Below are 12,336 nucleotides of genomic sequence, written 5' to 3' on the forward strand. Positions count from 1 at the left end.
TTTTGCTTATAAATGATCAGTTGGCGCTGACGTCATTGATCACTTGTGTGGGTATCCTTCATCTTCTTCTGAAGTGCGAGTACCCAATTGTGATAAGAGTTGTTGACTATTCCCGTTTCAGACCGTGCGTTCTGAGATTACCATAGTGGACAACTATAGTAAACTGTTCAGTTTGTGACATAGCTGAATTAACTGTTAACTGAACTTAAAGTTAAAACTTGAATATTTTCCTCATAAAGGCCTCATTTTGCTCTGAGTATAAGTGAAAACCGGAATCATTATCAAGGAAATGTGTTGAAATCAAAAATATTTGGGGCATTCCTTTTTAATAATAAATTGAACGAAATAAGAGAGAACATTGTTACTGATATTAATCTTCTTTGATTACTGGTTTATGAAATTTAATTTAAGAATTTACATATCTAAAGAAATTTTTAAATAATGTTAATTTTAAAAATCTAAGTTAGCAACTGTTATTTATAAATTAAAAAAAATATGAATAAAGATTTGCTTAAACTATTAACCACAGGTACTAATCTTTTGTTCAACTCGTGGCACGATGTGGACTTTTTATTTAATAGTTATGAGTTATATCATCACGTCTCAAGAAATTGCTTTGTCGAAAAATGTCGCCAAGCTCATTGCAGTGGTAGTTGGGATATTACTGAATCGTGGTATTAACAAATGCCTCAATTTAGCAGATAATTAGGTTCGACACCCTCACGCAGGGCCGATCAAGACAAATTCAGGCCCAAAGCCCACCAAATTTTCCGGGCCCCTTACAAGACATTTTTGAAATTAAATTACTGAAGAGTAGTCCTAAAAATAAGAAAGAATCTATTGAACTGCATGATTCAAGAGAATCATTCTAAGAAATTTTAAAAGCAGACAATTGAAGATTATTTTTCTAAGAAAAAAGTTTATGTATCTATAAATTAAACAAAATATAAGGCAGCAAAACAATGATATATCAAAATAAAAATAGTTAGGTGGCCTCAAACAATTGAAATCAGCGACTTTTGCTAAAAGTAACTGATTAGCTGAATTATTTTTTATTATAAGCTATAATTATATTTTATTTAGTACTTAAACCAACACAAAGCTAGCCAACCTGTACTAATTTTTGAGGCCCCTCAGGAATTGTGGGCCTTAGGTCCATGCCTATTGGGCCTGGGTGATAATCAGGCCCTGCCCTCAATAGATCTGTAAATTTTGAAAGAAGCAAAAGGAGGTATCGATTGTAGCCTCCGTCCGTAGCCTTCCGCATTCGCCATTTAATGAATGTATTTAATTATATTTGATCCCTTATTTTTAGTATTAAAAATCGAAAAAAAATTTATTAAAATATATACTTAGAGCTACAAAGAAATTATACTAAAAAGAAATTATTATTAATTAAATAAAGAATTGAACTACTACTACTCCGATGGTGCTTTTTAAGTTTGAGCATTTTAAAATGATTAATATTAAACGAAATTCTCTCCTACATATATGTATTACGATGCACCCTCTCAATTAAGGTTGACCAGACATAGTATAGTTACCTACTTGCCCTTAACCTGATGCCTAATGAATTTTTTTGAAATAAATATTTAAGCTTTTTTTTGTGTATCTAGCTTCTTTTTTTTAAAAAAAGTTTCCGTAAGAATTATTATTTTCAATTCTGTTTTTTTTTCTTTTATATATATATATACAATTAAAGAATTAAAAGTTACTTTAAGAGCTATGATTCATTCAGATTTTAATTTTAAAAGATTTCATTATTATTGAATGCCAGATTTTTGTGTAATTAAAGTAGGCTACCACTCCCTGGTGGAAACGCAGAGGTAGACCAACAACCCTAGGGAAAGAAACATAGTTGAGGGTTTATTGGGTTCACCCATTTGACCAATAGCCAGTAACATTAATTTCTTAACCAAAATATGCAATAATGTTTTATGTTTGTGTTTGTTTTATGTTTGTAGCATGTTTTATGTTTGTAGCATTTTAATCGGTAAACTAATCTAACTTGGTGTGATAATGTTAATATTATCACAATAATTTAGATAAATGCTTAATTTAATAATTAAGCATTAATATAAGATAAATTTAGATGCTTCGTAAATTTCATTTCGCAACTAAGGTAAAATTAAGGTTAACATTATTATTATTTTTTCTAACATTAAATACAGGACATAGTTTTTCTTTGAGTTTAAGGTTCATGATATTTTATATTATTTTTTTAAATCGAGTCCATTTTTAAGTCCTTTATAGACTCCAATTCCTTAATTTTAAGTGTGGGTGGGACAAAACGAGTACATAATTAAAGAGTTTTATTAAAATTTTAATCGGCAATCTTATAAAGCATTTTATGCTGATGTTTAAGTTTTTATTAATATGGTTATTTTTATTTACTTAAAAATATATCTTACTTTTACATGATGGTAAAATATGAATTTTATTTATTCAGAAAATTACGTTTTGTCAATTTATACACAACAAAAAAGGTAAAAAAAAGCAATAAAGAGAGTATTTATATTTTAACAAATTACACTCTGGTAGCTTTTACATTTTTTTAAATCAATCTCAAAAACCATCATAAAACTATTTAAAATTTAAATTTAATTCAAAAGGAAACAAACCATTTGATTTTACTTACTTTTCTTTCAATTTTTCAATTGCCCCAGGGGGAATATCAGGCCTAGTAATTAATATTTTTGGCTTTGACATTCTTAAAATTTAATCTGCAAGCAAAACGCATTAATATCAAAATTTATTTTTAAAATTGGATTTTTGAACGTTAAGACTTTTATTTATATCCAATGGTTTTATGAAAATGATTCGTTCGATGAAATAAAAAAGGTATCAAAAATAGTCAACTGCTTATGCTGATTCATTAAAACTTTATTTAAACTCTAGAGAAAAGAAATAATTGTACTGCTCAGCATATAGTATTTTTTAACATTATTTGAAAACACATGAGAGGAGATACATCGTTTCATTTTTAAGAATGGTAATTTTTATTCTGCTAGTAGTTAATAGTAATTTTTATTCTGCTGGTATGGCAATTTTTATTCTAGTCATTGTAGTTGAAAAGAATTTTTAATGGCCATTTTCATAAATTATTAATTAATTTTATCAATCATTACCTTCATTTGGATACTTTCAGCTTGAGAAGATATGAAGTTATTATGCCTAACCATGTGATTTAAATCAGATTTAATAGGATACTTGTAAGCGACGCTACGCGTACGCGTGTGTCGAGCCTTTTGAATCGACAAATGCCACGATTTACCTAAGATGAAGAATTTTAAAAGTTGAACCGGCAATTTTAAAAGTCAAAATCGGAACTTTGAAATAAGTAGGTTAGAAAATTCAAGGCATATTATTTTGAATAAAAAGTTCTTTTTTACCACTTCGTTTTGTGCTTCTGAAGATAGGATCTTGTAATCAAAATATGGGCCATTTTTCGACTAACCAACTCTGACATCCAAATCTGTGCTGAAGCTCTGTGTCTGACGCAAAGTAAGTTTAAATCGTTTTTTTTTAATGTTACAAGCCGATTTTGTCGTCACACTATCGAAAAAAAAAGAAAGAAAGAAAACGTGCAGTTAATTAAAATTTTTACCATTTTCAGACTAGCTAGAAAGCTAAAACTTTAACCATAATTCCTTGACTAAGCAAATTTCAATTGTTTAATGATTGCCACAAGCAAAATTTATTGCCTAATAGTCATTCAAAATTTTGACTTCCCGAAAAGTTAGAGCATTTAAATTTTGATCGTAAAACAGCACAAGTTTCAATTCGTTCCAGAACGCTACTAGTAAAATTTATTGCTTTTCTATCGCCAATAGGGGAACTCATCATCAATCAAAATTTATACAAATTGCAACTAGATTCTCTAAGGAAACTCCGAGCTTGATTAATAATTGTACAAACTTTAATCACCTTCTGACAGCACAATCAAGTTTTATTGCCAAATAGAATTTATCGGAAACCGAAATTTCGACTACTTTCCGACTTACTAGAATGAATAATTTAATTAATAAATCAAAAATTGTGTTCTTTATGCATGTGGCCCGACACCCTTATAACTTCTTAACTATTAATCCTATCAACCAACACCGCCTAGAAGAAAGAAGGCCTTCGCACGGGCTACCATAAACAAGAAATCCGATTCTTAGTAGTCCGAAAAGTTGTGACATTTTTCTTATTTTCCCCATACTGCATAGTTTATTTCCGTTCTTTCGGGTAACTAGAATGACACATGCGAAGGTTTTTTCTCTGCTGTGAGGTGTTGTATCAACTCGTTTATGTTTGGTTTCATTCGATTAAGCGAAAAGAAAATACGCAGGATTAAATACCTCATTTTTTAGAAAGATATGTTTAAGTTATGCTCTAAAAAGAGTGTGTAATACCACATGGTAATTGGAGGACTACTGGATCAAGATTTTCGAATACATTTCAATTTGTCTCATCGACTTTTTTTTTTTTTTTAATTTTTTCAATGTAAAAGACGTTATTGTTGTAATCGACAACAAAAGTATATGAGGGATAGTTTTAAGTAATGATAGTGCTGCATCTACATTTATAACAATATCTAGTAAAACTTGTAGATAGAAATAATTATGAAACATTTCTATAATTATCCTAAGAATTAAGTTTAAAAATTACTTTAACAAACTAGAATGCATTCTCCTACGAACCTCGGGTCATTTATATAAGCAATTTAGAAAAATTGTGAACAAAATTATGCTTGGGATTTACATTGTTTGATTAGCTGTACGACGAAGTTATCAGTAAGACTGCACTAAGAAATTAAAAAAAAATAAATAAATATTGCCTTGATATAGGGCTAAAAGAAACTAAAAGAAACTATTTCATGGACAATATTTAATTTTTTTTTTTTATACAAACAAGTAATTATAACTCTTTTTAAATAAGAGAAGAAAACGCAAGTGTTTCCCATGCTAGTTAAAATAAATCATTGTGTCTAGTCATCACTTGTAGAATTTTTATTGAAAGTAGATGACCATGATATACTATGGGAAATGAGAACGGGAGAATTTCACTCAACCTCTGCTTATACCAAATTTTTGTGTTCTCATTTTTCAATGAAAAAGATTAATGGTCTTAATTGCTTACTTTTAGTTTGAAAAGCAACATAAAATGTTTAAATTATGGATATTATATCAAATTAACAAGCTCATAATTCTTAATCTCACCAGACAATGTAAATAACGAGAAAAATGCTAAAAAGCCAATTACTTTCCAGGAAGTTTGATAAAAAAATTTCTTTGTATAAATTTATTTTAATTAGTATGTCTTTTATTTTTCTGTGAAATCATATCAAATTACATCGATATATGCTATGGATTACAATTAAATTGATTAAATATTACTAATGTTTAGAGTTATAAAAATGCAGAACACAAATACGAAAACTTAATAAACAACAATTAAATTAATAATTAACTACTAAATGAATAATTAGCAAGTAAATTAATAATTAAATGAAAAATAGAAATTTTTTAAAATTAATTTTAAAAAATGTCTCAGTAACTAATATGTGAATTAACAAGTTATATGAAGCATAATGGAGGATTATTTATCTGCTAAGTCAACCTTCATTTATCAAAAGCTATCTAGATAGAATCAAGTTAACATGTCTTTAGTGAATTGGTATTTAATATTTATAGTGGTAGTTACGCCACATTCATTACTCCCCTTGCAGAGCTTTTTCTGTGATAGAATTCGACGAATGGACACCACTAGTTGATTCATGCTGTTTATTTAATTATATAAATTTTGCACATATTTTTTTCTTTAATGTTTTTATAACAAATCAACTGTTTTAATATAGATCATCCAACAATATTAGCAAGTTCTTATCACGTCCGGAGGTCGCCAACATATATGGCAACGTTACTTTTAAAAAGTAACGAGTAAAAGTACAAGTATTTTTAAAAAAAGTAACGAGTAAAAAGTAAAAAGTTCTTATTTTAAAAAGTAACGAGTAAAAAGTACAAGTAAAAGTACAAGTACTAAACCAAAAAAGTAACGATTTAAAAGTACATTTCTGGGAAATCGAAAATTCAAAGTAACCTAAAATTTTATTGAATAATATTCTTATGTTCTTTAATGTTTTTGCAAAATTGTTGTTATTTATTTAATTATTTTTAATTTTGAAAGTTATGGACATTAATTTATTTTTAAATTCGGAAGAATATTATAATATAATTTTATAATATAATCGATATATTTATAATATATAATATATTTATAATATATAATATATTTGAAAAGTTCTTCAAAGAAAAGAAAACTGATTAAATATTTACAAACAAGCAAGTCCCTCTAACTTTAAAATATCGTTGGCGCGACTTATAGTACACAATTATAATTAATAAACCTCAATAATGTTGATTAATGAGAAACGAATACCAAAATTTACGGAAACGACAGTTCTTTACTCTTTCCCTAGTCTTATTAACTATACCCTAGTTTATATTAACTTAAAGAGAATATTTTTTTTATTTAAATAAAAATTTATATTTGCTAATTCAAAATAAATATTTGTTAATTTATTTAAATAAAAAAAAGATAAAAGTGGTGGAAATCATATTATTACGGAATAAAATCTAATTCGGATGTTACAAAGCTCCTTCAATAGTGAACATTTAAAATACCCAGAAGCCAAACCAGAAATCATTATCTGTTTACATATAAAAAGGAGTCTTTTTGATGTCAGCAACAAAGGCAAATTGATGTTTTCTAAACCTAAGCATGATGCACAATAAATCATCCTGAATTATACCTCCGTTGTACTGTAAACAATTTAATGATGTTCCAGTAGAAGTTAATGCATTTGCGTTAAACACAAATCTCAAAGGGGTACTTTTGGATTCAGGTCTAAGCACACAATGACGAGGAATATAATACTGCACATCTGGTTCTTCAGACTCTTGTACTTCCTCCATATGACCCATATTTAAATACTCTAGCATAAATGCTTTGTGAAGTTCACAAAATTGAGGTTCTCTAGCAAGGCGATTCCATAACGAATTCAAACACTTTACTTTTACAAACGCAAGCTTTTTTCTTAGATTCACCCAGACACGACGGATCTTCTCTAAAGGGCATTTTAACAACATATTTTCCACTCTCAGTTCTTGAATAATTTTCAAGAAAATGTTCTTCACAAATTTCAGCTTTTTTAGTTTTAGAAATTTTAGACTCTCTCTCTCTTCATTTTCTATTTCCCAAAAAGTTTTTAATGTTTTTTCTAACTCAAAATTATCTGTAACGAGCCCACAATATATTTTATTTTCGTTTTTGGTCGGAAGACTCCCACTGACAATATACCCGAAAACGCTATTTTGCAATCTTAAATTTTGTATCCTGAAGGAAAATGTGACCCGATTTTAAGTGTTCTGCTCCTTACAACAAATCAATAGGACTCGGAATAAATATTATTTAGCGATAGAATATTTACATTAAGAGGATTAGCTGGTCTAAGTTCTGTAATTTTAGGAATTACTACAAAATTTAAGTTTAAATCAAAACTCTTATCTATATTTAAAATAGTAGCATTAACTTTCGATTTTATGCTCAGAAACATATTATTTATTCCCGATACAGTTATATTTGAACTTGACCTATTTAAATTAAGAGAATCTGCTAACCTTTTATTCATAAAATTATACTGCTGTTTGTAGAAAATGCAACACCATGAAAGAATCATCAGAATCAAATGAAATTTAATGCAGAAACGACTTGTACTGATACAAATAAATGATGAAATTTTCAAAACAAAAGAAACAAATTAAGCGTCCGAAATCAGTATTTGGTGCAGCCACCACGCGCTGCAATAAGTGCTGCTATACGACGTGGCATGGAGTCAAACAGATGTTGAATATCTGCTTGAGGAAGAGAATTCCATATCGCTTGTATGCGCAACCAAAGTTTGTTTTTGGAAACTGCAGGACGCGGATCACGAGTGAGACGCCGACCAACCATATCCCACACGTGCTCAATAGGCGACATATCCGGCGAATAAGCAGGCCAAGGAAGAAGTTGCATGCGTTGTGCTGAACAGAAGTCTCTAACAGTCCGCGCAACATGTGGGCGTGCATTATCCTGCTGAAAGATAGCTCCAGGGATGCCTTGAAGGAAAGGAACGACTTCGGGCTGTAGCACTTCACGGACGTATCTGTTGCTATTGAGATTACCCTCAATTCGTATCAAATTGGATCGTCCATGATACGAAATCGCACCCCAGACCATAACTCCGGGTGTTCGACCACTATGTCGTTCAATAATACACTCAGGAAGGCAGCGTTGACCGGCATAACGTCTAACACGAACACGGCCATCATGGGTCCACAAATTGAAGCGTGATTCATCTGAAAAGACAACTTGGTGCCAATCAGCTCGCCAGTCTCTGTGCTCAAGAGCCCACTGCCGACGCAGCCGTCGATGATCCGCCGTGAGGGGAATCCTGTATAATGGCACCCTTGCACGCAATCCACGGCGCAGCAGACGACGTCGAATTGACGAAGCCGACAATTGTACACCTGTAGCAGTAGACCAATGTGCTGCCAGCTGCCTGGAGGAAGCTGTGCGATCATTCACCGCCATGCGGAGCAGGTGTCGATCATCGCGCTCTGACGTCACCTTCTGTCGTCCAGTGCCTGTTTTTCGAGTTGTTCGGTGCTCGTCGGTCCACTGCTTCCAAACTCGCATCACTGTGGAACTGTTCCGCTGCATACGAGCTGCTATTGCGCGATAGGAAAATCCTCCTTCTCGAAGGCCGATTATCCTCCCTCGTTCAAACTCCGTAAGTTGCTTGAATTTCTTATTCTTCCGTCGTGGAGGCATACTCAGGTCTCACTAAACGTTTGCCACTAACAAATAATCATAGACTATTTTCAACGTCCCGCTACAGCACTTTATTTATACGCTTTCAGCATCAATTCAGAGGGCGCTGCGCGCGCCACGCACGCGCGATGGCTCTGAAACTTTATTAATTTGCATAATATCCTATAATTGACATTTGCTGCGAATTTCATTTGATTCTGATGATTCCTTCATGGTGTTGCATTTTCTACAAACAGCAGTTTAGAATTCGCTCCCACGACTAATAATCCTCGAACTTCAAAACACTTATTTGATTCATCTTTAATTAAACAAATAAAAGTGCTGAGTAAGATTGTTGTTAATTCTTTTCCCATTGTAGTAGAAGAAAATATATATTCCCAACCCTCACATACGACAAGCGTCTCGTAATACACAGGCATTTGGAAAATTGGTGCCGAAGAATTCAAGGACGATTGAATGTTCCTATTTTCATTATTCATTTGATTCCAAACTATTTATTTTTTGCTCTCGCGGAAAGTGAAGAGAAATATGATGCCTTTTTCTGCAAATACTACAAAAGATTTTGTTTCTACACTCATTTACGTTATTATTATTTAAACAGTTAAAGCATAAATATTTTGATTTAACGAACTCAACTCTATCACTTACGAACATATTTTTATAAATAGTACATTTATACAAAGGATGAATTTCATCACATAAAATACATTTAGTATTTTTTACATCCGTTAGAAACGCTTTTGACATAGTTTTCGAGTTATTTTTATAACTCATTCTAGCATTATCAACTACGGGTTTTCCCCTAGAAGTATAAAATAAATCAATCTCCCTAGCTAATTCAACAGGTTTAAACCAAGAACTTGCTTCTTAAATTTATAAAGCACATAACCTCTCTATCAAGTGTTTGATTAATTTTATCAGATACTATTAATTGCTTTAAAGTTTCGAAGTCAGTTACATTTTTTAACTTTAAATAATATTCCCAACTCGTTATTAATCTGGACGCGAATTGCACGTACGTTTCACTCATCATTTTTTACGCTTTCCTAAAATTCTCTAAACAGATTTTTTTTGGGGGGGGGGGGATGGCTCGAATTCTCTCAAAACTATAGTTTTAACTTTAGAATAATCTCCTAATTCGTCATCTTTAATGTATGTAATTATATTTGTGGCTTTTTACCCTAACAGATTTAGAAGAATTTCAGCCTTAAATTTCTCAGGGACATTTTTTGAAATAAAAGCTCTTTCTAATTACGAAAAGAAATATCCCCGTCCTTCTGGTCTATTAGGGATTTTATGAGTTAAAGTCCTCACACTTTTAATGAGAGAGTCTAAAGATTCTACACTTTCGTTTTTCACACTATCAACAGGTAGTTAACTTTTAGATTCGATTCGCAATTTAACGAGCTTAAGTTCCGATTTCACTCTTTCAGCTTTTAATTTTTCAATTAATCGGATTTCATCACTTTTTCTTTCTTCGATTATGTTATTTGCTAACTCTTCAACTAACTCAATGTTATTTTTATACGTATCACAACTCTGAATTTCTGTAATTAGATCAACAATAGTTTTCATATTAGAAATGTCTCCATTAAGCTCGACAGTCCTCTTTTTTAGCACTTTTAAACATATTGAACTTCAATAACTAAATAATAAATCACGTACCTTTTATTAGGTATATTATCCACTAATTTCACTACTGATAGCTCTGATAGACAGGACCAACAATGGCTCTGACGATAGCTCAGTATACATAAATTCTCGATAAAATAAAAGTTCTCAAAACTCAGAAAATGGACTGTAATTATTAGTCACAATACTTTATTCACATAACTCATTTCTCCCACCCGAGCTCTTCGGATTCATAACACACACTAAAATTTCATAGATGGTGCTTCTGGCATCAACAAGGAGCTTAGATTTATGTTAATTTTAGAACTATAGAATTTTTTTTTAACATTTTGTTTTTATTTTCGGAAACTTTATTTTATAAATAAATTACCTTGTTCGACAAATTTGATAAACATTATAACTTATGTTAGAAAATAAATTTTAAAAAAATACATTCATATACAGGAAACCCCTATAAATCCAATAAACTACAAATTATATTTTGTTTTTAAATATAAATTTTTTTTTATTTTAAAATATTTCATAATGGCAATTTTCGGATTTGTAATAACGATGTGCAAGACTAAATCCACTCATAATCAAAAATTATGAACAAAAGTTTGATTTTAAAATTTTATGATATGAATAACTAATACGTTTACGTAATAGTATGTATGTTACGTTTAATATAATTCAAAAAAAATATTTTGTTGCAAAATAAAAAAAATTTTAATATTTTAGATTTTTTTTAATGCATACTACATTTCCATTAAATAAAGCATTGTTTTTATAATTAATTACTTTAACGTTAAAAAATGTAAAACTTGTGCCAAAATTTTCTGCGCAGCAATAGTAATATGAAATTAGTTATTTAAATTATTTAAAAAAGCATCCAATGCGCACACAATGTTAACAAAATTTTTAATTAACATATTTAAATGAATGAAAAATGATTCAAATTAATATGACATGTTATTTTATAAATAGAGAATAATTAGATATTAAAATATTACTTACTTTTTTCAAAAGAGATGAAGTCTTCTCAGGGGCTCCCATCAGGGGGGAAGGTGGGCGCACGATGCGCCCACTTAAAGCTTGGGGGGGGGGGAATTTTTACACTAAGTAAAACGAATAGTTTGGGGGAGGGAATTTAGAATTTACCCAAGAATGCGCCCAAGAGCTTGGGGGGGTGGGGGCTACTGAGTCTTCTTAAAGCAAGGTTTCATAAATAAGGATTCTCAATCTATGTGTAGAAATACTTGTTGAACCACCGATAGATGGCAGCGTTTATTGTAAATTAAATTGTAACCGCAACTGTAAAAAGATATTGTTAAAAAAAGAGATATCTACGCCTTTTGTCCTGTATATCACATGTTATAATATATTTTTGTTGTTCCTTACCCCTTTGTGGTTATTGAGTAGTTTTCCTGTTTCTCAGGAAAACGAGAAAAATGATAAATTCACTAATAGTTTAGATAAATCTTCGGTGTATTTCATAACCCATTGGAATTAATTAAACTCGAAAAGAGAAACTATGCACATTAGTATAGGTCTCCGCGAATAAAAAGAGAAACGTTTTTTTCTTTTCTTCTTTATGGTTACTTTTTGGAGGAGTAGCGAAAACCAAAAAAAATCATCTTTGTGTCAATAAGACATCAAAGATACAGTTCATTTGTTATTTAGACAAAACTATTTTTTAAGAGGAAAAAAAGCATTCCATCCCATGCGGTGATAACAATATTCCATAGATATAAATTCCCTATATTAGTTTTTCTCTATATTAGTCCCTGCAGTATTCATATGGGCATTTGTTCATTCCAACCCTCCTTGAGACGATAACCACTGGTATTCAAAACTTTTGCTACT

The 12,336-nt window shown here is 30.7% G+C and overlaps 2 protein-coding genes across 2 annotated transcripts in view; both read right to left on the bottom strand.

Moving 5' to 3' along the window:
* The window catches only part of LOC107442825 (glyoxylate reductase/hydroxypyruvate reductase), a 29,340-nt gene extending 26,523 nt beyond the window's left edge, over positions 1-2,817 (bottom strand). Inside the window, exon 1 of the mRNA XM_016056481.5 lies at positions 2,639-2,817. Coding sequence (XP_015911967.1) covers positions 2,639-2,709 — 71 coding nt within the window. The 5' untranslated portion in view covers positions 2,710-2,817. The remainder of the gene's footprint in view (positions 1-2,638) is intronic.
* A 3,881-nt stretch (positions 2,818-6,698) lies between these two features.
* Positions 6,699-7,133, bottom strand: LOC147815256 (uncharacterized). Its single transcript, XM_087156558.1, has one exon. The coding sequence runs from the start codon at positions 7,131-7,133 to the stop codon at positions 6,699-6,701; it is 435 nt and encodes a 144-aa protein (XP_087012684.1).
* Between the last annotated feature and the right edge of the window lie 5,203 nt (positions 7,134-12,336).

Source organism: Parasteatoda tepidariorum, chromosome 2 (assembly GCF_982258835.1).
Source record: "Parasteatoda tepidariorum strain Cologne lab strain chromosome 2, Ptep-v5.0, whole genome shotgun sequence".
Lineage (NCBI taxonomy): Eukaryota > Metazoa > Arthropoda > Arachnida > Araneae > Theridiidae > Parasteatoda > Parasteatoda tepidariorum.

Bases quoted from the DNA above. Each gene is read 5' to 3' on its own strand.
- LOC147815256 (XM_087156558.1), bottom strand. From the start codon at position 7,133: ATGTTGTTAAAATGCCCTTTAGAGAAGATCCGTCGTGTCTGGGTGAAT.